The sequence below is a fragment of the Canis aureus genome, chromosome 6 (assembly GCF_053574225.1).
Source record: "Canis aureus isolate CA01 chromosome 6, VMU_Caureus_v.1.0, whole genome shotgun sequence".
Classification (NCBI taxonomy): domain Eukaryota; kingdom Metazoa; phylum Chordata; class Mammalia; order Carnivora; family Canidae; genus Canis; species Canis aureus.
Genome location: NC_135616.1, coordinates 69,120,081 through 69,147,269, shown reverse-complemented (window position 1 = coordinate 69,147,269; position 27,189 = coordinate 69,120,081). Strand labels below are relative to the sequence as shown.

Genomic DNA, 27,189 nt, shown 5'->3' with positions numbered 1-27,189 from the left:
TATGCTAAAATGTGCATATGTGTACATATCAAATGACAATCCTTTTAGCTTCATCAAAATATTTGGGGGAGTTTTGTATAAAAGGAGTATGGATCAGTGTGAGTGTGTAGAGCACATACTTGTAGACAAAATAGGTTCACTGAGCACCAGCCATGCGCTGAGCAATTTTACTTAAAGAAAATTCGCTGCAACTCTGTAAGTTGGATATTATCCCCACTTACCAGATGAAAAGAACTGAGGCTCAAACAGATTAAGTAACACACCTAAGGTCCCAGAAGTCAGTCACTGAGCAGTAATTGGAAACACAGCATGACCCCCAGATGCCCAGGTCCTCCCACGGATTGCCTGGCTGGGATGGGCCCAGAAATCTTTGTTTTTTAAAAGCTCCCTTGGTGATTCTTGATTACTCGCCACTCTCGGGAACCACAGCTCCACATCAAACCATCCTGCTATCCCTGTCACCGGTCTTACCGCTGAGCAGCCCTCTCCATGTTGGATAAAACATTTAAAACATATTTAAATAGCAATTTCGAAAAACCTCTGCAGCATATGGATTTTCCTTTTGATCTCAAAATGATGACAAACAGACACTTAGATACTTCATAAAAGAAATATCACCAGAAAAATTACAGAAATCTGCCTTTCAACTTTGTCTTGCTCTAATTTAAACAAAATGCAACTTTCCAGAGTCTCTCTCGCTCCCCCGCACCCCACCACCCCACCACCACCACCACCAAATAAATCCAAACTGGGAGTTTCCTTCTCTTTTTCCTCTGCTGCCAGGCCTACACCTATTTATCTCTAGCCCGCTCCCGAGTAAAACCCTAGTACGAAGGACAGGAAGGATGACTTAAGTCCTATCACCCCCAAATCACCAAAAGCCACCCCGCATGGAGCACCCCCCCCCCAGGAGAATTCACACCCTGGACTTGGAAGACCAAAGAAAGAAGCTGGAGTAACGGCCAAATGTCCTGAGATTAAAAGAAGGGGGAGGGGAGGTTTGCAACCCTTCCAACGCCCCCCTCGGGTCCCCGGGGAGGGCCCCCCTTGCGCAGGTGGAGCGCGTCCCGGGTGCGGGCGCGCCGCCGCGGGAAAGGCCCCCGCAGCAACAGGCGGGCGGCGGGCTGGGGCCGGGGGGCGGGGAGGGCGTGCGCGAGGGCGGGGGACAGGGGGCGGGGGCGAGGGCCCGGCGGCGTCGGGGGTCCCCCGGCCGGCGCAGCGCGGGGAGCAGGTGGCTGCCCTCTGCGCGCGGCGTGTGCCCAGCGCGGGCCAGTGGAGCAGGGCTGCGGCCCCGGAGGAGGCGAGGCCCGTGGGGCCCCGGCGGGGCGACCCGGACCCCCGGGAGCCGCGCGGGCCGGAGGGGCGTGCCCTCTGCTCGCAGCGCGGGGCCGCCGCCGCCGCCGCCGCCGCCGCCGCAGCCGCAGCAGCATCTCGCGCCCGCGGTCTCCGGGCCGAGAGGCCGCGACACCTAGCGCGGGGCCGCGGCGAGGAAGGAAGGGCCGGGAGCGAGGAGGAAGGAGACCGGGAGGAAGCCGCCGGCCGGGCAGCCCCCGCTCCCGCCGGGGGCCCCGAGAGGCGACTCCCAGCCTTCCCTCCCAACCCGAAACTTTTCCACCCCACGCAGGCGTATCCTCACGGGTCTCGGCGGCCGGAGGCGCCGTCAGGGAGAGGCTCTGCAAACACACGCGTCCCCCGACACGCGGGCGGAGGTACACAGGCACGCCGCGTGGCGGGGCGGGGGGCGCCCGGGCCGCGGGGGCGGGGCGGGGCGGGGCGGGGGCCGCGGAGGCCGCGCGCCAGGGAGTCCCCGCGTGCGAGGAGCGGTGCTTGAAGCCCCGCGGAAGCTCGGGAGCAGAGCGGTGCCCGGAGGCTTCGCGTAACTTTGCCCACTGCGCCCCCGCGTGCAGAGGCGTCCCCTCGCACTCACACCCTCACCCCGCCCCGCGCCCCCCTCCGCCGCCAGCCGCGGCCCCGAGCCGGCCTTTGTATTTCAGTGACTGGGAAAGACCTGCTCCTCCGAGCCAAAGAAGGAGGGATGGGAACTGCGGACATCCATTCCACTGCCCGGCACCCCCCACCCCGCCCCATACGGAGGGAGAGCGGCCGGTTCTCCCCGAGAGCGTTCGCTCCGCTCCCCTCTGCCCTTGGGTCTCCCAGCTTCTTTACCGCGGTGCACTGAAGACGGTAAAGCACAACCCGATCGATGCGAATGTTTTTCTGAAAGCACGACCTCTCCAAATGCTAAGCCCCCGAAGAGCCGGGCGGGGATGGAGAAAGGACACGTTATCTGGGGTGGGGGGGTGCAGGAGCCCCCCTCGGGAGGCGCGCGCGCGGCCTGGCGGACGCCTTGCCGGGCTCGGCGCGGCCGGGCGGAGTGGCTGGATTATGTAAGTAACAGCCCTCCATGTGCTCACCGCCATCTGTTAATATCTTGATATTGGAAAGTTCGGTGCCTGAGGCAAAGCCAGGGTTGGCGGCGCAGAGCTCCCAGCCTACTCTTTTCTACTCCCGGGGCAGGGAATGTACCCTCCCTTCGATGGTTTTCGCCCACTTCCCACAAATCGAGCCGGTTGTGTGCCCCCTTCGCTCACGGACCACCGACCCCGCAGGTGTGTGGGTGGACGAAGGGTGATGCTCTTTGAGGTCACTTTATTGTCATGAGCCCTTTCGATGAATTTATATCTTTAGGGCGATTTTAGTTTCCTTTGGGCACCGTGGTGGACCCTTATTGGGGATGGAAGCTTTATTGCTTAAAATAATTACTTGTTCCGCCAGCGCTGCGGCCCCAAATTCTTGTAAGGGTTATATTTCAACTTCTTTGGAGCGCTTGGCCTCTGTTTACTTTGAAAGCTGTTGGTTAAACAAACATCACTCGGGAGGCTTCTAAGCAGTGGGGTTCCCAGGAGAGAAACGCCGCAGCTGCTACTTGCTACTGATCTTGTGGCATTTCACAACCCCCCCCCCCCTTTTCAGAACAGATCCAGGTTGGGCTTGGCGTCACACTGGGCACAGGGGGTAGGGGGTGGGGGATGAGAGAATGGCGGTCAGTCTGCCTCCAGACAGCCGGAAGCAGGCCGGCCTGCACCCTGGAGTTGGTTTTTATTTCTTTCTCTTCCCCTCTTCAGGGTGGTGGTGGTGGTGGTGGTGGAGAGTGCATGGTTTTGTGTGTGTTTGTGTGTCCAGGCAGGGATCTTCAGCATCTTTCTCCCGAAATCCACGCCCATGTTGGCCTGTCTGCTGGATCTGGTTGAAATTCCCAGAATTGGTTTTCGGATCTGACGACGGTTCTTTGTAAGGTTTTAGATTTCTTACATGCAATCTTCCCTCCTACCTTCCTCTAAGGGCTTTAAGAAAGAACGGTGGAGGGGCGGGGCGGGCAGGGGGCCTGAAATAACACCGAGGAGATGTCAAAGCAAAGTGTGCTTAACCCAGAACCAGATGCATAAGTGATATCTGCAAGAGTTTGACTAAGAACTCACAGCAGATCCCCCTTCCCATAAAGAAGTACATGCAAGTCTGCATGGATGGATGATGAGGTTTGTTGGAAGACGGGTCAGAACTTGCGTTAACTTTTAAGTTATTGGGGTTATGTTGCCAAAGGGCTTATGTTGCCAATGGGCGGAAGAAGGGGTTGACCCTAGGTTTGGCCGCTGGTTTCAGAGATGGAGCCAATATCTTAGGCGACTTCTCGGCTCCGACCTGACTGATCGCTTCTCCCCTATCAGAAAACAAACCGGGAGTCGCCCGAGATAGGGGGCTCGGGCCTCCTGCCTGGCTCTAGGGCGGCCCGAGACCTGGGAGAGCGCCGCGGCTTGGGCAAGAGAGGTTGCCAGGAGCCCGGCCTGTACGTGTCCCCGACAGTAGGGGACAGGACAGGGCTCCGCGTACGTAGCTCACCGAGCTGGGCTACTACGGACCGAGCTCGCCTGCCCGGCGTCGCGCGCGCTCCTATTTCAACCAGCCGCTCCTGCGCCCTATTGCGGGCTGCGAACTGCCGCGGCAGAGCGTGGCGAGCCGCGAGCCTCCGCTGCGTTGGCTGGGGGGGCTGGAGGGGTGGGGGGTGGGGGAGCTTCCTTGTCTGCCAAGCGGGTTACCCCGACTTCCACTCCGGCCTGCCTTCCCGCCCCCCACCCCCACCGCGCCCCGGGAGTGACAGAGGGCTTTCTGGGGTTCGCAGGGAACTTTTCCTGCCGCCAGTTCCCGGGCGAAGAGTGTGCAAGACGTGCATCGGAGCGCTAGGTGCAATTGACAGAACTTGTGGGCTTAAAGTTCAAGCCATTTCCTTCCAGACTGAATCTTTTCGCTCTCTCCCTCCATTTCTGCCCCCTTGTCCCCCTCGTCCTTCCCTGCCCTCCTTCCTTTTAAACGTCAAAATGAGCAGATGGTTTAAGGGTGTGGAGGGCATATATCCTTTCCTCCTACCAGTTCATCTGTGGGCTGGCACTAATATGTGTACAAACTAGGCTACTTCAAGAAAATAATAGGACGGAAAAGAAGAGAGGAAGTAGCCTTGATCCTCTCAACAGCACCCACATTTCCGCGCTCAATACACCCGCTTACCTCGAAAGGACCCAACCAATAGACGCATTATTCCATCCTGCATCTAATGGGCATGTTGCTAGATTATTTCTGTTCCCAGCCTAAATTGTCACATCTCGATTATAACACTTGATACAATAGCCGGTCACTGGAAGTGTGAGTGGTGTGTTTGTATGCCTCTGTGTTGTTTCCGTGATGGTGTGGAGGGAGTGTCTGGGGGCGGTGGAAAGGGAGGAATGAAGGCTGGGGATGCTCAAGCAAGTCTCTTTTCTTATCCCTGACACCTACCCTGGCCAGCTTGATTTTTTTTTTTCTTCTTTTCAATGTTTGAATTCCGTGCCAAAAGTTTCCTACAGGGTCTAGTCTCAGGCACGTTATCATCTCTATTCTTATTCAAAGAGAAGACTTCTTCACATTTTGACGAATGTGAGGCTGAAATTGTAAATGTCCTAAGAAAGGTGTGTGTGTGTGTGTGTGTGTGTGTGTGCGCGCGTGCGTGCGTGCGTGCGCCCGTGCATGTATTGCAGAAGATGGTGGTAGTTGTCGGCCAGTGTACTTGTAACACACCTCACAAACACTCTGTTGTCCCAACCAACGTCATTCAACCTTTGATCTGCCTGAATTCGAGGAACATAGGAAAGATACTTGTCCCCATCCTACCTAAAAACTGAGTGTCTAATCGACTAGGTATGAATGTTTCTGCTTCGCAGACCTTGTAAGTCCTGGCTTTTATAGGGTCTTTAGGTCATAAACGCGGTTGCTTCATTAAAAGCCGTTTACTGTGCCCGGTGAAAGACACGTCTTGGCTGCGGCTAGAAATGCCCTTTAGCATTTGCAACTTGCAAAACCCCCAAGGAGCTCTTTAAGAGCCCCATTATCTAAAGAAAGCTTGCTGGTTATTTTGCATCCAAGAAATGTCAAAGCAAAGTGAATTTCCTACAGCTTTACGTTGAAGCCCGAAATCTGAGCGTTTGAAATTTCTTACCTAATAAACTTTAAGGTTTGTTTCCCAGGCGTCAGAACTCTGTACCTCTATATGAAACCTCTCTCTTTGGTCCTTCTGGGGCGAGTCAGTTAGTAAGGGGTAATTGCGAGGTAATGTCTGCAACATCCCCCCACACACACACACACTCCCCACAACAGAAAAGGGCTGCTACACCTACAATCCAAATAACCAGTGGCAAATATTCTTCTTCCTGATAACTGTGACGGGAGATTAACTGGAACTCAGCCAATACTGATCTGCTCGACCAGATGCAGCGGATCCCAAGTGCAACCTCTGGCACCTATTATTTTAATCCCAAACCTACCTGTAATTCACTGTCCACCTCGCCTCTCCACGGAAGCAAGGGTGACATGTATTCGTGATACTATCTATGATCACTTAAAAGGTGGAACGACTGGAGCTACCCCACTCCCGCCTCCTGTACCACCCCACCCCTAAAGCCCCACTTTTCCTCCTCCAATATACTTTTCTGTGCCTTCCTCCACCCAAGTCCGCTCTCCACGCTCGGCCACTCGGCGAACTGGATCAGCTGTATCTGGGAAAGGAAGGAGGGGGTGGAAAAAAAAAAAAAAAAAAAAAAAAAGAAGGACCTGCGTCCTGGACGAGCTAGTGCGAGCCGAGCGCCGCTCGCGCCGTCGCCCGCTTTGCACGGTGCCCGCAGATGGCTCGCTCCGGCCCCGGCGCGGCGATCCCGTCGCCCCGAAGCGGTGGCAGGGCGGGGGCAGGGGGGTGGGGGTGGGGGGTGGAGGCCGGGGATGGAGGCGCGGGGGAGGGGGGAGCGCAGGGGGGCCCCCCTCTCCCCTCCTCTCTTCCCAGCCCCTCCACCCCCACCCCTTTTATATTTTTTTTTCCTCCCAAGTTCTCTTGCCTCGCTATCCCCCCTTGAATCCGAAGGCGCCTCGCGATTGGGTGCTGGGGCCGGGTACGTCAGTCAGACTGTGACGTGCAGTCTTCCTGTTTCCTTCAGCTGTGTCTTAAAGTAAATCTTGTTGTGGAGCGGAGCCCTCAGCCGAGGGAGCGCTCTGAAATAATACACCATTGCAGCCGGGGAAGCGCAGCGGCGCAAAGAGCTCCGGCCGGGCCGCCCGCGCCCGCTCCCGCGCCCGCGCCCGCGCCCGCTCCCGCTCCCGCTCCCGCGCCCGCTCCGCCCGGCTCGCTCCGCTCGGCTCCGCGCGCTCCTCTCTCCTTCCCTCCTTTCTCTCTCCCCTCTCGGCTCCGCTCCTCCCCGCTCTCCTCCTGCCTCGCCTCTCCTCTCCCCTCCCACCCTTCCCTCCGTCCCCTCGCCCCTGCTCGCCCCGCTCGCCCCGCTCGCCCCGCTCGCCCCGCTCGCGCACACTCACCGGCCCCGCTCCAATTATCACATTCATCACCCGCAAGACACCGCCGCGTGTGTGCGCGCGCGTGTCCTCCTCTCCCTGCCGGCAAAACCACGCTGGGTCCCACTGCCTTCTGCAACCGCGTAAGTATCCTCGCTCCCTCTGGCCAGTCCCCTCCCCTTTTCCAGAATCACTTGTCCTGGCTTGTTCTTGAATGGGAAGGGGGAGAAGAAGAAAAAAAAAAAAAAGAAAAAAGAAAGAAAGAAAGAAAAGAAAAGAAAGAAAGAAAAGAAAAAAGAGACTCTCCCAAAGAGACTCCCATTACTCATACCCGTGTAAACATTTTTTTTTTTTCCAGGAGAAAATGCTGTTATTTAAATGAATCCTAATAAAATAGCCTCTACACAGTTTCTAAGCAGGAGCCTCCGTGGAACTCAGCGCTCCGCTCCTCCCAGTTCCTAAGAGTAAGTGATCCGCTTGGCTTTTATTTCTTTCTCTTTCCTGCTGGTGGCTGGGGTGGTGGTGGCGGTGGTGGCGGTGGCGGTGGCGGTGGCGGTGATGGTGGGAGGGGAGGGGGGAGGCTGATAGCGCTGGACTTGTCGCTGATCTTGTCACCTTTTGTGTACTGTTGCTGCGCTGTGAGGAGGCGACTGCCCTCCTTTCCTTCTTTCTCTTGCCCTCTCTTCTCGGGAGAGAGGGACCGCGAGGGGGACCGGGTCGCTTTTTGTTCGCCTGGATCCCCGCTTTCCGCCGAGCCTCCTCGCTCCCGTCTCCCCGGGGTTAAAACTCCCGTGCTAAGTCCCCTGGTCCTTTCTCTTTGTCTTGTTTATTATAGCTGCCTTTCTTCCAGGCTCTTCCAATTTGCTTGTCATTTGCATACCTTTCACTTCTCCTTTTTAACCCCGGCGGAGGGCTGGCTGGGGAGGAGGGAGGAGGGGGAGAGGGAAGAGGAGGAGGAGGAGGAGGAGGAGGAGGAGGAGGAGGAGGAGGAGGAGGAGGGCGCTCTGTTACTTTTCCTCGCAAAACGCTGTGGAAGCCGAAATGTTGAAATCGGGGTTGGAGCGGTGGAGAGATGGTCCCGGGAAACCCAGCGCGGCGCCCCTCTCCCGAGCTCGGAGGAACCAGGGCTAGGTCAAGTGGAGTTGGGTAAGGCGGCGGCGGGAGCCCCCGGAGGTGGCGTGGTGCAGGGATGGGGCCCGAGCGCCGCAGGGATGGGGCCCGGGCGGTCGCGGGGCGGGCGGGGGTAGGGGATGTTCTTGGGCTGCGGATCTGCGAGGCCAAGACTCTCGCAGTCCCCGCTGGCGGGCGGGCGGGCTGGCGGGCTGGCTGGCTGGCGGTGCTGGCGGGCTGCGCGGATCTGCTCTTGTCTGGGTGGTACCTGCAGCTCTGCCCCGGTTCGGAGGACTGGGGCCGCAGGAGATCAGAGGTGAGGGTAATTGTTACCGGGGAGAATGGTGAGGAGGGTGGGAAGAGCTGCTGTCCTGGCCCAAAGGGCCGAGGAAGAGGACGGGGAGGGGGGGGCGTTGGAGGGGAGACATCACCCAAAGTCCAGTTTAGCAAGTTGTTGGTGCTTCTGGCGGGCAAGCCGCTCACTCCTGCTAAGACTGAACGTCGGTGGAAAGTGTGGATTGGAGTTGGTTTGGGGGGGGGGATGAGGGGGGGGATGTGTGTGGAAGGGCGGGAGGGAGGGGAGGTAACGGGGCAGTCGCTTTCGAGAGAGAGACTCACACGTCTCCCGCCACTTCTCAGCTTTTTTCGGAAGTTGAGAGTCCTCCAGGCTGGCAGAGAAGGAGAAGGGGTTGGGCGATCGTCTTAAATAGCCCAAAGAGGCAGGTTGGAGTGTGGAACTGCTGTTCTTGGCAGTCCAGAACCCTACTCCGCCTGGGGGAAGGCTGGGAACTCACCTGCTTGTTTTTATTTTTCCAAGAAGGTCTGTGTTGTCTCCTTGAGCTTATAAAAACAGTGCAAGCACAGGATGGCCTTCTCTCAAAGTCAAGGCTAGAAGTGTCTTCTCTTGTTCTCTCTCCCTCTCTGTCTCTTCCTCTCCCCCCCTTCCCTCTCCCCCTTCCTCCCACCCTCCTTCCCGCCCACCTATAATCTCCCTTACAAAAAAAAAAATAATTTCCTTTCCTAAACTAGGTAGGCAGAGGTCTATTAGTAGAGTGCTGTGCATGGGCAGGGCCTGACAGGTGTGTTGTGTCAAGAAAGACAGGTGCAAATTTCCTCTGTGTCTGTGTGTGTCTGTACAGTTCCAGACCACAATGCGCACTCCGGGGTTGCAGACGTTTATGAATTTATGGGTGCCCTGGTTAATAGGATTGTCCGGACTAAAGGGAACTGGGCTGTTGTTATGTTTTGAGCCCTGCCATGTGAGTTCTTTGCTTGGGGGTGGGGGGCGAGTTGGTTTGTGTTTGTTTATTTTTCTTAAGGATGTTGGCAGGCTGCTGCTGAGGCTGTGTCTCAGACTTGGGCTGCCAGGCGGCTGCCAGTACCCCCACTTCAGGCAGCAGGTGGAGGGAGATTGACTTTCCCTTTGCTTCCCTCTCTACTTTATGCCTATCTCCCAGGTCTGCGGTGCCGAAGGGGGGTGGGTGAGAGCGTCTTTTGTGTGCGTGTGTGTTTTGGGCAGCCATGGGTGGTGTGTGTAACTGCCAAGAATACCAAAGTCATTTGAAAGTGTTATTGTTGTTAAAGCTTATCTTTTTAGCGTGCTTTCTCCCTGCCCAGAAAGAATAGGTATGTGCATAAACTCTTTCAAGTCGTATGTTAAATACTCTCATAAAGTAGAATGAGCCTGTCATTGTACCAGACATGTGCCAGATGTCCTAGTTATTACTTTGATGGAGAAGGAAAATCTCAAGTACGTGAGAGGTAACTGCGCTTTTCTGTTTGATGCGTGATGCAGGCAGTGGGCTCTGTGAGGAGTTTCTTGCAAGAACTTCTGAGTATTTTCAGAATAAAATGGGCTGTGTGTGGTGAGGAGGGAAAAGAGGAGCATTTGGGTTAATGTGTCCATATGCTACAACATGGACTTGTCCATATAATGGCAAAATAGGGGAAGGTAAGGGCTGTGGCTTGATGGTTGAGGGAAGATACTGAGAATTCAATGTAAGCACTGTAGCTGGATTATTCAAACTTGACCTTTTAAGTTTTTCTTTAAACAGGCGACTTCTTGTGTCACATAGAAATAGGTTAGATGGAGGATGGTTTTGTTGGTTGGTTCTGCCGTTTGGGTGATGATCATCGTTTCATGAAAAGGAGATAGCATGTGTATTTACTCTTTAGACTTACACATCAAAGTCCCTCCCCCAATACTTTCCTTGGATGTTTTCGAAGTTCTTTCGTGTCATCTATGGACATGTCTATTTGCTTTATTTTTAATAGGGGTTATCTGCGCCTGGTACTTATTGATATTTTATGTGTCCATTATGCAGAATTCTGTTCAGTTTAATCACCACCTTGTGGGAAAAAAAGTCATGCATACGTAACATGCATCTTTGTTCTCACTTTATTCATTTCCTAGCATGGTTTCTCTATAAGTAGCACTTGCGATCTTAAAGCGTAAGCTAGCTGCCAGGGTTGCTCTTTATTTGTTCAAAGTGCAAATAGTCCCCCTTTTTAAAAAAAAAAAAAAAGAATTTCTTATATCATTTCAGGGATTGTCTTGCATTTTCATCTATTAATGTAAGGAATTTTAGGTTTAGGTTTAACAAAGAAATTATAAAATGTTACTGGTTTTACAATATGAAGATGGATTGTGTGTGATGTATCATTATTATTGGATTCTAATTAAGTACCTGTATAAACCAGAAAGGACATATACATAAGGAATTTCTCAAACCTTATTGCCTAGTGTACTCTAGAGCTTCCAAGGACATTTAGAGTATTTTAGTTTCTACAAAAAGAAAAAAGCGTGTTTTTTCTTGAGATCATTTCTCTCATTTACTAATTTGGTGAATTATTGCTTTTTAGATAAGTACAGATAAATATTTTCAGCATGCCTCAGAAAATAGTGTGTTCGTTTTACAGGTGAAAAATGTAGGGAATTTTTGATAGGATGGAGGAATTTTCAGTGAAATGATTGTGATTTGAGAACTCTATTGTGATAGGAAATTTCGAAGCCTGATAGAAGATTTGACAATACAATCTTAGTTCATTGAAGATTTAACTTGTGTCAAGTGGCTTCTTCAAGCTAAACATAAAACGCTTTTTTAACCTTACAATAAGCAGAAACATCTCTGAAGGAGAAGTTGCTAATTAGCAGACATGAACTCTGGAATATAGTGAAGAGGGCAGCTTAGTGATTTGGTGGAGGAGAGGACCTCAATCAAATCATCTGATTGTTTTTTTTCCCCTTTGAGTTACTGATTTTCAGATGGGCTTAAAATGTTCTTTGTTAGTTATATTCCACTTGAAATTTCATAACCAGGTTGACCCAAGTAGATTCGAGGCCCATTCAAAGGTGGCTTTCTATAAGAACTAAAGTGTAGGCTTGAGCAATTTCTTCAAATAATTTTATCAACAAAGACAGATAATCTAAGTAATCCAAACAGGAAACCATGCCAACCTTACACTCCCCCTGTCTCATAAAAGATTTGTCTGAACTATTTGGATAATTACCATAATGAACACTTCTTTGTCCAGAATCTGGATTCCAGATAGATACGTAAAAGTTGTACTCCCCTCCCCCAAATAACTTCTCTATTAAAGTAGAGCACTTAACCACTTTCTACTTCACGATGCAGTGTTCCTTTGAAATTCTTCCCTGAAAATTCTTTTCTAACGTTAACTCACCAGGTTTCTTCGGATTCTCCATGTTAAATTACACAACAGACGTCAGATAATTCAGGTTTTAATGAATCTTTTGGAGTAGTTAAAATCTGACTTGATTTTACCTGGATATGTGTCCTTACATTTTTCTGAGAGGAATCTGCTATGTCAAGATATTCATCATATAGGAATTATTAAAGCATCGGTGTAGTAAAATACCAAATGGTATGACAAAATATTTAATAATAAAAATATTCCATGTGAATTTTAATATTAAAGAGGAGTTTACAGGAGTAGAATATGCGTATCCAAACAATAATACATTTGGGTTCAAATTCTGTATCAGTATTTTTTTCTGCGTACTTGCTGATATTAATGTTCACAAGTGCTGATCAAAAGGTTTCCTGCTGCCTGGTTAAACTCAAAATTAATGTTAAAATTAAAATACAATAAGAGTCAATAGTAATTGTAGTTGAAACATTGTGGCAGTACATATGTTGAGAAATAAAGGAATTTCTACAAATCTTAACGGGCCAAGATGGTATGAGTGATAAAGTCAGTCAGTCCATAGCATCTCTAAATTCTGAATTGGGAAATTCATGGAAGCGCCTTTAAAAGTGTTTTCAAGTGATTTAATTTCTATTGCAGACATTTAACAAAACATTTTCTTCTGTGGTCAGTATGTTCACGTATAGATCTTGTTTATGAATCAAGATGCTAATGAAGTATTACGTCAAACAGTTACAATTACCTAATGTCGTCAAACAGTTACAATTACCTAATGTCGTCTCTTGCCTCCATGAGTTATGATTCCAGTGTGTACTACTACCATACCTTTAGTTCTAAGTTTAGGCCTTAGCTATGTGGAGAGATATATTTATTTGTGCCTACTGATATAGTGCCTTGTCTTAGTGGAATATATAATTTTTCCTATTTGTTTTGTCCTGTTTGTTACATCTTCGCTGGACATTTTACAAGACCTAAAAATATTTAAATTCTCTTAGCCCAAAACAGAAGGCAAGTCATTATCTAATCCAAAAATCCTGACTGGGTAAAAAAAGGGATTGCAAAAACCAGGTTAGTTTGGTGAATTTGAAGGAAGTTGCAAGATATTTTGTTCTTGAAAGACCCCAAAGCATGTCGAATTAACACTGTCCACTGAAGATGAGAGTATCATGTCTTTCCACCTTAGGAAGAGCACAGCCCTCTTCCTGGCTTGGGCATGAAGCAGGGATGCAGCTGTTGATACCTAGGCTAGATGAGAGGAAGTGCAGTTGACGCAGAGGTAAATGGCAGTTGGGAAAGGAAGGATGCCTGGGGATGACCTTGTGCTCATCTCTTACACCAGCCTGTCATTTCTGAGCCTCTGTTTCAGAGATGCTCTTTCCCTAGCAAGGATGGGTAGGAGGAAAATCCAGATGGGGTGTTCAGATGAACAGAGGAAGAAAAAAGACTGCAGAAAGTTTGTTCACCGTTTTGATTGGAGACTCATGTGCCTTTCAGGTGATATTAAAGAGGAAAGGATTTGCACACAAAAAGGAAAGAGGTAAAAAATTTTTAATAATGGCAATGAACTCTATTTTTGGAAAGCTGAGATACACACACCAAAGTCCTCCTTGCAAAGACCTACCCCCAGTGTGCAAGTCTTTCTAGGCTTTGAAATAATTCATCCCTTTTCTTGTTTGTCTCGGTCTTTTTCTTTTTCTCATCTGATCGCTATACCTGATTTATCAGATCTAATGTGTCAGTGAAATATTTGTCATTGCATTTGATATTCCTGAACACAGTTTTATTATTGATGTGTTGAGGGTTCAAAATCATTCTGAAACCAATTTTGAACCCAGTGTTGAAGTTCTTAAGATCTGTTTCCATTCTGACTTCAGGAAATTTTATCCTGAGGCGTACAAAAAGTATTTTATTTTTAAGTATACAAAAAATATAAAGAAGCATCATATTGCTTGCATAATACTCTAAAACAGGCTTTTTTTAAAAAAAACGTTGTATCTTCACGTAGAAACCAGGAACAAGGAATGCAGGATGAAATCTTTGTTGCTTGAAAAAAAAAAAATTAAAAACCCACACATTGTCATCTAAGCATTGAGCATTTTCTTGATTTTTACAGGTTATTTCATGCTGAAATTATGCCTATTTGCATGGATAGTCATTCTTTAAAACTAGCCACAGATGCAGTCCTAGGGAGCACGTAGATGTTTTTACAGGTGAACCGAAAGAGATGGGAGCTGTTCCAAACACTCTGCACGCTGCCTTTGGCAATAGACCCTGTTATTGTGAAGATGTGCTCTGTTAAGCAAACGTGAAGTTTAATATGAGATAAACCCTGTGTGAAAAAAATATTTTCATTTTCTTCATAAAATGTTAATTGTAAGCAAAAAGATACAACATCTTAGATTTATACAGAATTTGGGGTTAGTATCACTAGGTAATAAGTCACAAAATATGTCAAGTGCCTTTTATAACATGCAAGGAAAGCTATTCTTTTCATATTGTGTCCTCAAGAAACAATGGAAGTTCATATGCAGAGACGATATTTCTCTTTATCGTGTATTTTGATTAATGCTGTTTCCTTCTTTATTTATCTTTTTTTCCCCTTTAATTTGGCATAAGAAATACGATTCACAAACAGTGTATGTTAAAGTTTCCTTAGGCATTGGAACAGATTTTGGCAGATCTGAATAGAAGAAAACTGATACTGAAGATGTATTTATCCTTGCCTAACTCAATTTATTGTTCCACATTTTGATTTCTAAAACGTGACAATTCCCTTCTTTTGCAGTGAGTCCAACTTTGTAATAATTTATCAAAAGGACATCATGAAAATGTATAAATATTCTTACACTTGTGTTAAAATATAGCAACAGATACCATTTTCAAATGTGATTTTACTAATAAAAATGCATATCTATGCTAAATAAGCAGACTTGTAAAATGAGTATTTGTGCATTTATTTCAATGTTAAATTGACCATTTATATTGGAAAGATGCTGATGGGGGTGTTCTCCTTCCCATTTCACATATGACAAAAATAGTTTAAAAATCTGTGAAAAGGGGGGGAGTGTTAAGTATTTGCATTTATTTTCAAGTCTTCTTCCATTAAGAGCATTAAAATCACCGTAAGTTTAATTCAGAAATGGAATTTTTCCTCCAAATTTCACACAGCCTCAAATTTTAACCTTATTTCTTAAGTATAGACCACTTTCATCTTCTTTTGTAATATGAATCTCAGTACCCAAAATTTAATCAATTGGTTGTCAGAGGCTGTGTTCTTATAATCTACCGTTTCTTCTGAAGATAAACAGTATCATTTTAGGCATTTGTGAAAGAGAATCATATTACTGGTGCTTAAGCAGTTTTTGCTTTTTTTTTTTTTTTTAATCTTAATCCATCTTAAACCAGTGGAGCAGAAATATTTAAAAATGTTTCATTTCAAGCAGAGTGCATAATAAATTGCAATAATTGTAATGTGCCATAAATCCCAGAGCCTATGCATTTTGCATTTGATTCAGGATTGAGGTCAGGAAATTTGGAGAAATTTAAAGAAAATGATTCATCAGTCCTTTTGTTCTGTTGGCCAGGGTCCCGGGATTCTTGAGCTGTGCCCAGCTGACGAGCTTTTGAAGATGGCACAATAACTGTCCAGTGATGCCTGACCATGACAGCACAGCCCTCTTAAGCCGGCAAACCAAGAGGAGAAGAGTTGACATTGGAGTGAAAAGGACGGTAGGGACAGCATCTGCATTTTTTGCTAAGGCAAGAGCAACGTTTTTTAGTGCCATGAATCCCCAAGGTTCTGAGCAGGATGTTGAGTATTCAGTGGTGCAGCATGCAGATGGGGAAAAGTCAAATGTACTCCGCAAGCTGCTGAAGAGGGCGAACTCGTATGAAGATGCCATGATGCCTTTTCCAGGAGCAACCATAATTTCCCAGCTGTTGAAAAATAACATGAACAAAAATGGTGGCACGGAGCCCAGTTTCCAAGCCAGCGGTCTCTCTAGTACAGGCTCCGAAGTACATCAGGAGGATATATGCAGCAACTCTTCAAGAGACAGCCCCCCAGAGTGTCTTTCCCCTTTTGGCAGGCCTACTATGAGCCAGTTTGATATGGATCGCTTATGTGATGAGCACCTGAGAGCAAAGCGCGCCCGGGTTGAGAATATCATTCGGGGTATGAGCCATTCCCCCAGTGTGGCATTAAGGGGCAATGAAAATGAAAGAGAGATGGCCCCGCAGTCTGTGAGTCCCCGAGAAAGTTACAGAGAAAACAAACGCAAGCAGAAGCTGCCCCAGCAGCAGCAACAGAGTTTCCAGCAGCTGGTTTCAGCCCGAAAAGAACAGAAGCGAGAGGAGCGCCGACAGCTGAAGCAGCAGCTGGAGGACATGCAGAAACAGCTGCGCCAGCTGCAGGAGAAGTTCTACCAAATCTATGACAGCACCGATTCTGAAAATGATGAAGATGGGAACCTGTCTGAAGACAGCATGCGCTCGGAGATCCTGGACGCCAGGGCGCAGGACTCCGTGGGCCGGTCAGATAACGAGATGTGCGAGCTGGACCCAGGGCAGTTCATCGACCGAGCCCGAGCCCTGATCAGGGAGCAGGAGCTGGCTGAAAACAAGCCGAAACGAGAAGGCAACAACAAAGAAAGAGATCACGGGCCAAACTCCTTACAACCAGAAGGCAAACATTTGGCCGAGACCTTGAAGCAGGAACTGAACACTGCCATGTCGCAAGTTGTGGACACTGTGGTCAAAGTCTTTTCCGCCAAACCCTCCCGCCAGGTTCCTCAGGTCTTCCCGCCTCTCCAGATTCCCCAGGCCCGATTTGCAGTCAACGGGGAAAACCACAATTTCCACACCGCCAACCAGCGCCTGCAGTGCTTTGGCGACGTCATCATTCCGAACCCCCTGGACACCTTTGGCAACGTGCAGATGCCCAGTTCCACAGACCAGACGGAAGCGCTGCCCCTGGTTGTCCGCAAAAACTCCTCCGACCAGTCCGCCTCCGGCCCCCCCGCCGGCGGCCACCACCAGCCCCTGCACCAGTCGCCTCTCTCTGCCACCGCGGGCTTCACCACGTCCACCTTCCGCCACCCCTTCCCCCTTCCCTTGATGGCCTACCCATTTCAGAGTCCATTAGGTGCTCCCTCCGGCTCCTTCTCGGGAAAAGACAGAGCCTCTCCTGAATCCTTAGACTTAACTAGGGAGACAACGAGTCTGAGGACCAAGATGTCATCCCACCACCTGAGCCACCATCCTTGTTCACCAGCACACCCACCCAGCACCGCAGAAGGGCTCTCCCTGTCACTCATCAAGTCCGAGTGTGGCGATCTTCAAGACATGTCCGAAATCTCACCTTATTCGGGAAGTGCAATATCCTTTTATTTTCCCCCTCGAGGAAAACAAAACAAAAAGAGGCTTCCCCAAAGGTCAGGTTTCCACAATATATAGAATAATGTAGATTAGTATCTTCTTAGGAATGCAATCTTTCCTATTATCCGGAGTAATAGGCTTTCATCAACACACGTGTGGCACTTCTGATCGCACAAAAGCTTCACGGGAAACCCACATCTTTGCAACTTTCACAAGTTGTTAATTGCCTCGAAGAGCTGGGATTTAATATGTGCTTTTTCAGCAGTGCTTTTTCTGCTATTCTTCCTGTATATTCTCTCTCTCTCTCTCTCTCTCTCTTTAGGATTAGATTCAGAGATGGACAAAAATCTCATTGTCATATTGAATTCTATCCGATTTTTTAGGGTATTAAGTTTTATAATGGAGCCAAGAGAAAAGTCAGTTTTGAGATCCTTAAGATTCCATAAGAAGAATTCTCCCTTTAAACCATCTGCAAGGCTCCTGGGCTGTGTAAAGAAGACCTGATTAAATCTTATGAAGAGCACTTTACTGGTGGGAGGCTTGGGTGGGAGAAACTGAACATGGGGGCAGTGAGGGTGGAAAGAGATTCTCTTTAATCTTTAAGTGAGACATGGTTTGTTGTGGTTGTTTCTTTAAGGAAATATACAGGTACTGATTTATTCAGACGACATTGGTCTCTCTCTCTCTCTCTCTCTCTCTCTCTCTCTCTCTCTCTCTCGTTCACCCAAGGTCTGTTCTTTGGGTCTGGTGCAGCTGCCTCTATGCATGATTAACCTCTGTTCAGCCATACACAGAAATCTTTTGTCCTAACATACACAAAGCAAATTATTTTGGAAAGCGAGAGAGCACAATTAAATATAAAACTCAGCTGTATTCGACGTAAAAATGGCTCTTTTTTATGACTCTTTTATATTTTGAACCTGACTTTTAGGTAGAGATGCCAGTTGTATTTTTTATTAGACTTGTCCTGAACTCCAGTTATTTTTAACTGACTTTTTTTTCTCTGTAAATTTCTCCTTTCAGTAAATTTTTAAAAATCTTGTGGTTGTTGGTGTTTTGGGGTCGTAGAATAGTAGCATTTGGGGGCAGGTAGAGGCAGGTTTCTTTTATAATCAATTGCCAGATGGACATAAAATTTAGCAATTAAGTTGGCTGTTGCTAAATTGAGGATTTTGAGCAATTGTCCTGATGACTAGAGATTGACATTTTAGTATCTAAGCCCACTCCAGAGGCTGCCACGTAAGTGCAAAGTCCCAGCTATGATGGAAATATATTTTTTTCTATGTGGGGAAGGCCATCCTTCTAACCAGCTCTGAGGATGGTAGTGAAGATTTCTGATAAGGTGAATGAGAGCCACAAGTATGAGACCCACTTGGGGCAGTTAAATACAGTCTCTTTCCACAGTGAGAAAGAAGAGAATAATGTCATGCGAGGAAGGAAGATAAAGATGTTGAGGACTTGGATATATAAATAGAAATTGGGTCTTGGTTTGGTTGCTGATTTAACTTCCACCTTTCAAAGACCTAAAATTTAAACTACCAGCCATGAATCAAAGCTGCACCAAGCACCGTGCCTTGCACATTGTAAACAGTTAACAAACATTGGTCAAAATGATTGCCGTATAATGTTGGTGATGAGAAAGGCCAAGCAAGAAGATGGCAGTGCCTGGAATGGTTTTCTATCGTTGGCAGAAAGAGCATCTGAGGTGCACACAAGGCTGAGGTCCAGCGCTAGCCCCTCTTGCTCTCATACATCTCTTACTTCATTTTGAAGGCAGTAGTCATGATGGTGGGTTGTTTTCTCTCTCTCTCTCTCTCTCACACATACACACACACAGAGAGAGAGAGAGAGGAAAGGAACATACCTAGTTCAAGAAATATTTCAAACCAGGTTTCAAAGTCCCATACGTGCCAACTAAACTCTTTAACCAGTTTTTTTTTTTTTTTACTAGACTTTTCATTGTAACTGGATCATTTTGCCTCTGACTTTTTTTTTTTTTTTAAGTAAGTTGGGTCTTCTAGGAAAAAAAATCTTTTAGATTGCTTTAAGTGTTGGCTACATTCATTGTCTCAGGCTCTCTAAATCCCCTGAGGAATTTAGAGGATTTGAATTGAAAGAAGTTCCTTTTATTTCTATACATATCAAAGGCTTTAAGGAGAATATAGTTGCTTCTTCAGCTGAATAACTTCTCTCTGCTACCAATATAAGAGTCTGTTGAACAGGATGGCTTGCAAACACCTGTGTTCATATGAAATGCTGCTTACCCCTGGAGCTGTTTCTTTCATGGAGCTAAATAATTTTGGCTTCTTGTTGCAGTTAATGATTACATCTCCCACCTTCTGGCTTTCTATCTTCTTGTTTCTTTCTCCTCCATCATGCTGTACTTCTAACCATTTATCTCATTGATACCTTCTTTCTCAGGAAGAAGATAGGCCAGCAACCCTTTCTATAATCCCCACGATTCTGAAGCCAATGAGAATCTGAGTGTTTTTTTGGGAGACTTGGCCCATTTTTCTTTTCTCCTGTCTCCATCTTTGTATGGCAGTTGTTGTTGCCTTGATTTACCTGATGGCATGCAGCAAAATTGCCAAGCTTTTAGTTTAAAGAATGCTCTGGGAATCCTGGGGAGTGGTGTCTACTTCAGTTTTAGGTGTGTAAGGGCCATCTTTGAGCCCTGAAGCACAGTTATTCCTAGGAAAAAATTCAATAGACCTGAGTAGAAATGGGATGAAATCATACCTCTATGATGATCATTATGTTTTACTTTGTAGTCATGGCTTTCCAAATAGTAATGAATAATTTCTTAAGGAATGATTCTTTCCCGCTTCAAAGGGCATCATCCGCTTCTTTGAACAAAGTAGCCAAGATAAGAACTATTAAGAATACCAGCTTATCAGATAAATCCATTCTAAATTCAGCACATTAGGCATATATAATCTATATAAAAGCGCTACCTCGTTATCCTTTCTAATAGGAAGTAGTGAGTGTGTGCATGTTTGGAAGCAATGTCAGTGCACCTGCTCCAAGAACTCACATCTTGGAGATATATATATATATATATATATATATATATATATAGTATCTTTGCAAATGAATCTATTTAATCAAATATTAAGTTTTATTCAAATTCCAAAAGAAACAGCCAGCCAATTGTTTTTCTTCATGATGTTCCTTGTCATTCATCCTCTTTGCATCTCAAGAAAAATAGCCTTGTTTGGGCCTCAGACATTTGCATGCACCCAGTTAAAGCGCAAGAGTAGTATTATGAGCCATTAAGATGTGCAGGTAAGGAAACTGAGCTCAGTTTCCTGTGATAGCCAATATTCCCTACCTGACTTTTAGGGGAAACGCTGAAAACACAAGTTTAGAAAGGAAAATTGTTTGGTAATTTGAAACTAAAATCCAACGGGAACATATGGATTAAAAATGAATTTCTGATATGTGAAATAGTCCATAGACATTTTTAGAAGCCTTATGGGGCCATATTAATTGTATTAGTTGTAATAGCTACGGGGAAAACATTTATATTAAAGACCGAGAGACTCTTGGTTCCTATCCCGCCCACAAAAAAAAATTACTAAGCGAATTCTTTTTATTTTCTATAAGTGACACATCTTACGCGTTCAACTTCTTACTGGAGTAACAACTGGCTTTAGCACCTTCATGAAATGAGACAATCTAGACCTTTTCTCCCCATTTGAGGGAGAGAAATCCTCTCAGAAACAGCAAATCAGAGCCTAAGGAGGCCGCGAAAATTCTTTGGGTTTCAAAGCCTTTTAGAAAATGTGAGTAAGGAGCCCCAATCCAATTTGGTTGGAACTGCAGCTGGTAAAATCTCTAGCCACAATTTGGAGTTCAATTGGAGAGAAAAAAAAAAGAAAAAGAAAGAAAAAGAAAAAAGAATTCCCTTCCTCCAGGCCTCACAATGTGTTCTTGCATTTGCCTTTTTGCCACCTCTGCTCCTCCCCTGCCACTGCTGTGTAGGTAAGGTTATATTGTGCTGGGTAAACAGACAACACTCAGATTCTCAGGTTGTTTGAACACCGCTTCAGGTTCAGCTGCAGTACCCTACTTCTCTGATCTTTTATATTCCTGAGCAGATGTCTTTCATTAATTTATGGATTTATCATCTTTTCTTTTTTTCCCTTTTTCTTTTTTTCTTTTTCTTTCTTTTTTTTTTTTTTTTTTTACACCTGGCAGCTGTCTCAAGTTTCAGTAGTTATTGTCTATTTTGCATTACACATAGAATTGAATGTCATCTGTCTTCACAAAGCTATGGCTAAGAGAATTGAGGCAAAGCCACATGAGCTGCCGGGACAGATCTTGTTTGCGTTCCATCCCCCTCGCCCCACCCCCCCTTACCTCCTTAATATTTATTTGTGCTCATTTTCTTTCCTGGCCTTGAATGGAGCTTAGCTCGTGTTCAGTACAGCTGTATGTTTACTGAATCTATTCCATCATGAGTCATTGTGCGTGTGTAAGTATCCTGGAAACAGCTAGTGCTTTCTTGGAAGAACAGTTGCTTTTCAGCACAAGCACTTAAAAGGGAAATTAACCAATTGGTCAGTTCAGATTTATTTTGAGGAGGAAAAAAAAGGATTATCTAACTGTTGGCTTTTAAATGTTTCATTAGCTATTTTTAATAGTTTATTAGAAACATATATTTTATGGGAATTTTATCTTAATTACACGATGAGCAGGAGATAGAGATTTATTCTGTGTTCCGTTTCAACTGATCAATTCTAAGTATTACCAACAGGAAACATTTTAAAGCAAAACGGACTTGAGACACTGGAATTAGAATAATTTTTTTCATGAAGTAAAAAAGCCTCCAAATCCTGATCAAAATAAGATGGAGAGTTTGTTTTTGTTTTTGTTTTTTAAATAAAAAGAACTAAAACATCGAAGCATAATGTTAAGCATATTGAAAGCGTCAGGAAGTTCTGGTAGCTGTATCTCTGAGAACCACAGCAAAACAAGGTGTTTTGTAGGAGACCACATTTTTGACAATTTGGTATTTTCCCCCGATAATAATTCAGTGTGCAAGGTTGTTTTTTAATCTGGCCATCTGAAGAAAAGATTAGAACCCAGATCTGAGAACGTCTGCTGAAGTTTAGACTTGCCTGAAAACTCTTATCACGAGGCAAGACGAGACAGCTTGCCACTATTATTTCACTTACCCATTTGGACAGATGGTCCTGAAGTGTGCCGGGCTCCTTTAGTCTTCTCTACCAGTCTAATGGAGGTTACTGGAGGGCCTTTCAGCTCTTTCCTTGGCACAAGAAGTATGTCAGTCATAAATTATCGTCTTTGTGATCATTAAGGATCTGAAACAAAAACACAAGTTCAGTTAAGCTGCTTTGGCTTACAGATAGAAAATCGAAATTTCTTCCTTCAGTGTGTATTCTCCGTGGTGGGGGTGTGGGAGGGGGTCTGGGGGAGGCACAAGGTTTAATTTTTCTAATTACAAACCAAGGTGATCTTTTAAACATTGCACGATGTTAAAGGGAATGCTAATTGATCAAATCCTCAGCAGAATATTTGGTTAAACACCCTGCTGTAAGTAGTCAAGAGCTTATCAGTATTAATTTGATTACGCTTCTCTACTAACTTCCTGGTTCTCGCTCTTCCTAAGATTGGTCACGCTGCTCTTGATGGAGGTCATTTAGAAACGTTGACTTTTCCTAAAATGCGTGTATTTGTTTGACCTTTTTTCACCAGGTGTGGCATTTTTGTTGCGTGGTAAAATGTGTGTGTGCGTGTGCACGCATGTGTGTGCACACGCGCACACACACACAAGTGCAGATTTTCTTTTCTTCCTTATTTTTCTCATACTCTCTTTTAAGAGAAAATCCTTAGAGAAGCTTCTAGGAAGGACCCTTAATTGACCTTGTGGGGGACCACATTGATTTTCTCCACGTGCATCTTCATTTCTGATAAATTATAAAGCCATTAATTTGCTGCGGAAATGGCAGGGCCAGGCTGTAGCACAGATGTGACCAGAGCCATCCCAGCTCTGAGTCTGCTGAGGAGTGCCAAGAATCTGGGGGAGAATCAGGAAGCCTGGATTGTTATGGTGAGCCTCACATTCTCTTGGGAACTGTTTTAGTTGCTGCTGTTTACAGATCTAAAAGGTAATGATGTTTCCAGATAAATAGGCCTTCTTATTTTGGGTAAGTGGCCATTTATTGATCTGCTAACCCACATTTATTGATTTGTTAGCCCCAACTACTGTGCCACTCTCAAAGGAGTTAACTATAAATCCAGGAGAGGCAAATTGTATTTGGTTTTGGATCGTTGCTTTAACAAAAGCGACACCCCCTCCCTGCGCTCTCTGTGCCAAAACTACCCCTCCTAACTTTTAGCTATTATTTAAAAGGAAACAATTAAAAGGATATAATAATAAAATAGGAAGAAAGTGAGTCAAGATGCTCCATTAGATTAGCGCTAAAAGGTAAACTATGAAGCTTGGCTAACAGTGTTCAAAATAATGCATTTTATATTTTCCCGCACATTAGGATAATAATTTGATGTAAACTGCAGAGTGTGGAGAGAAGAACAAACAGAACTGTAATTGCGAAGAAGAAAAATAACTCTTACGATAAGAGTTGTATGATACGTGTTGGGTGCATTTGTCTCCTTAGCAACAAGTGAACGTATAGGTAGCATCAGGATCTCAAACGGGGGGAATGCTTTGCCATCCTCACCACGGAGTAGCCAAGATTCTGCGACCACATTGTACATCCTCACCATCACTCTTGGCAAATTCTGACAAGCGATGGTCATTTTGAGCAAGCGGCAGCAAGGTAGTGATGGATTCTGTGGCCAGTGCCATTTACCTTCCACAATTCCCCGGGCTGCTTGATGGGCCTCCAGATTCTTTGGGGGAGTGGTGGGTGGTGGATGTTTGTGTTTAAAGAAATTTTTTTCCTTAACCAAATGCCTCCTACATGCAGGAAGGATTGTCACCCAATCACTTGAAAAAAGCAAAGCTCATGTTCTTTTATACCCGTTATCCCAGCTCAAATATGCTGAAGACCTACTTCTCCGATGTGAAGGTAAGGACATCTTTCTTTTGTGATTTTTCAATTTCTTTGCACGTGGTAGTGATTTGAACTCTTGGAAGTTAGTGGACATGAGTGTAAAATCAATCCATTGATACACCTGTGTTCTAATTGATTTAATGCGCTCAATCTTTTTGTTTAAAGCCGTGCCAGGCAAAGATGCCCCCTAAGACCAGAAGGCTGGTACCAAGTCACGTGCGTTTCCAGTGTGAGCCAGCAGTCCTAGCCTCTGTCTTTATATGTCTTAGTAACTTCTTGGAAGAAATTTCAGCCGACCCCGGAGGGGTGTGCTCTAGAGAATGGGTTTTTTTTTTCCCCTCCCCTCAGCAACAGTAAATTGTTTCTGTTTTGGTTTCTGTTGGTTTCCCCATATTTGTGCTTATGAAAGCAAACTCTAGCACCTCTTTTTCCCCCTGTCGAAAGGCGCGTACATTGAAATTCTCTATGCAGTAGCTGCTTAAAAACAAAAGTGATGATTGTCTCTTATTTACAACTTAATTTGTTGTTGATGTAGAGTACACTGAGCATAAGGAGAATGAATAAAGTGACAGATTCAGGACACATTATTCAAATGAGGATATGAAAGCTGTCGGCCTACAGCTGCAGCCTCCCTCATTCTACAGAATATGGGGACCTCCTGGTTCTGTGTGTGTGTGGATGTGTGTGCGCACGTCTGTGTCTGTGTGTGGGTTTTAAGTGATTGTTTGCAACAACTTGATGTTGTGTTAATCATCTGCAACTTTTTAAAACATAGATTGGGTTTTGATGATGATAATCACATGCATGGTATCATTATCCGAGGAACTTGATAAACATTACATTAGCTGAGATTAGTTTATTAGGCTTGGGTGCTTTCCCCCCCACCCCCTGCTGCCCACCCCCATATGTACAAGTTCTTATTTCTGCCACGGAGAACTCGGGAGCTGCCAAAACATGCTTGTTGCTCCAGCGCTCCCTCCATGCCGTGCCCAATGGCCAGTTGCTATATTGGCCCCCTTTTGCAGGCCAACTCATTTTAGTTTCCTTCACTGATGTTTTATTTGGCCTTATAAGAAAAGTTCTGTTTTCCCTCCTGTTTGCTTTTGAATTGTGTATCAACTTCAGCCTTTTATCTTTCTCCTTCCCTGGCTGAGCTCCTTAAGTGGAAGGCATGTTTTCTCCCCACTTAGGGCCAACATACGGGGCAGGATGGGAAGGCACAGAGAGGCAGTAATTTGAACGGCTGGTTGAGAATCATTAAAGTGCAGAAAAGGCCGAGTGACACAGTATAGGCCAGGAAAAGGGGTTGGACTTTGTGGGGAGACCATCTGAAACAGACACCAGGGAAGGAATTTGTCAACTGGTGGAAGACTGGACAGCTTCTGGAGCCTCGTTCTTTTGGGGTTGGGGTTAGGGTGGGGGTTCCTTTCAACACTCTAGTTCCAGGAAGAAGGGGAGAACGTGGAGGAGAGGGAGAAAGTGTTACCGTGCACGTGTGTGTGTGCGCGCGCGTGTCTAGGTGCCCATGTTACCTCCTCCACTCCTCTTTAGGGCAATGATCTGCAGTGTTGTGATATAATAATGAGAATACCTTATGTTATTTAGATAGTGCTTTTCATCAGAAGGAGGCCAAAGAGCTTTACAGACCTCATACACAGGGGTCTCTCACCTACCATTGAAATGCAGCCACTTGGGAGGATAGAAAGCAGCAGCCATTCTGAGCCAGCAACACTGTCCAACTGTAGATGTAAATATTAGAAACATTTGTTGGGTGGGGGGGAGGCCAGAGTAGGGGAGATTGTTAATCTGTAGTAGTTAATCTGTAATCTTTATAAATGCACTGCAGTGTAAACTTATAAGAAATTGTTCCTATTCGTTTAGAATACATCTAGTAATTCAGCTTTGCAAATAATCACTATGTAAACAACAATTAAATACCAGGGTGAATATTTTATTTAAAAAAAAAGCACTAATATTCAGATTATAGATTCTTTCCATTCTCTATCCATACTGAGAGAGGAGGCTGTTAAAGTATACGTGAGTCTGGTTAATTCCCAATTATCCACTCTAATGGAGGGGAAACAGTAGGGCATATAATGCATAGCGGAAAATCACCGAAGGTCATTTCTCTTTTATTTTTGGAATGAATTATACATTTTTAACTTTGCTAATTATGTTTTTTCTTTGGCTAGTAATAAATGAATTTGTATTCCCTAAGCTTATGCTGATGAGATTGGAAAGGCATGCATAGAAAAGGGAAGGATAGTCCGGGCACCGTGTTCCAGAAACTTTGTAGAAAACAATGGTAGAGCATTCTTGGACTTTTTAATATTAAGGAAAATCCAGAATTTGAATGCTGACGATGCATATGCTCATACACATGTATATTTATGCCTATGTTATAATGTTGTACACATAGATATAATGGGTGTAGATATATAAACACATACATATCTATTTCTAAGTAGAGATATGTAAAGGTGGATACCAATTTGCAAGATGGAAATAACTAGATGTTTTTCTATATATGAATAGGCAATCCAAAATTTAATTTCACTGTAGATTCAAGATAACCACTACAAAATTAAGAGATCCCTGGAAACTAGAGGAAGGACCTTAGGAGTTTATCAGAAGTGACAGCCTGCATCACCTGTCTTGAGAAAGATATGTTCATGTGTCTGTGGGCCAAGTAAGACTTGTCACAATGACACAGGCCTATACTGGATTGTGGCTGCATTCATTTAAGTGAAAATCCCTAATCCTAACAAAATGTACCTTTCCACGTCATAAAAGTCATTTCATTTCAAATGGGGACCAGAAGTTAGTTTTGCAAGTAAAAGAAAAAGAGGGAGAGAGAGAGAGAAACAACACAAGTGGAAAATATTTTGTTTCGTGAGTAAAATGTAGCCTAGGTGTCATCAGAGACACAGTTAGAAGATGGTACTAGACCAAGTGAATCCTCTGATCCACCCCAGAAGGTGAGCCCAGCCAGGGTGATACACCCTGCCTTGCATTTTTCCTTAGGGAGGGATAGAGCGCTTCCCTCTCCACAAGTGACTTCTGTTTGAGCAAGAGGTGAATGCTTTTAAATTACTCTGGAAAGAGAGAGGTGGGAGAAAACCTCGTACAC

At 45.7% G+C, this 27,189-nt stretch overlaps 2 protein-coding genes across 8 annotated transcripts in view; one reads left to right on the top strand and one right to left on the bottom strand.

The window, feature by feature from the left end:
- The window catches only part of LOC144316322 (uncharacterized), a 197,132-nt gene extending 190,078 nt beyond the window's left edge, over nt 1-7,054 (bottom strand). The window contains exon 1 of one of the 2 annotated variants that reach the window (XR_013382170.1): nt 6,886-7,054. The gene's annotated coding sequence lies outside the window, so the exon portion shown is untranslated. Of the gene's footprint in view, nt 1-6,135; nt 6,327-6,885 lie in introns of those variants that run through there. The other variant, XR_013382171.1, reaches the window with a different exon arrangement.
- The window catches only part of PROX1 (prospero homeobox 1), a 53,425-nt gene continuing 32,789 nt past the window's right edge, over nt 6,554-27,189 (top strand). For 2 of the 6 annotated variants that reach the window (XM_077902134.1, XM_077902140.1), the window contains exons 1-4: nt 6,554-7,004; nt 7,220-7,325; nt 15,225-17,018; nt 23,969-24,074. In XM_077902134.1, the coding sequence (XP_077758260.1) occupies nt 15,292-17,018; nt 23,969-24,074 (1,833 nt within the window). In that variant the 5' untranslated portion in view covers nt 6,554-7,004; nt 7,220-7,325; nt 15,225-15,291. Of the gene's footprint in view, nt 7,005-7,219; nt 7,326-7,853; nt 8,008-8,154; nt 8,288-13,134; nt 13,178-15,224; nt 17,019-23,968; nt 24,075-27,189 lie in introns of those variants that run through there. The other 4 variants (XM_077902139.1, XM_077902136.1, XM_077902135.1 and 1 more) reach the window with 4 other exon arrangements.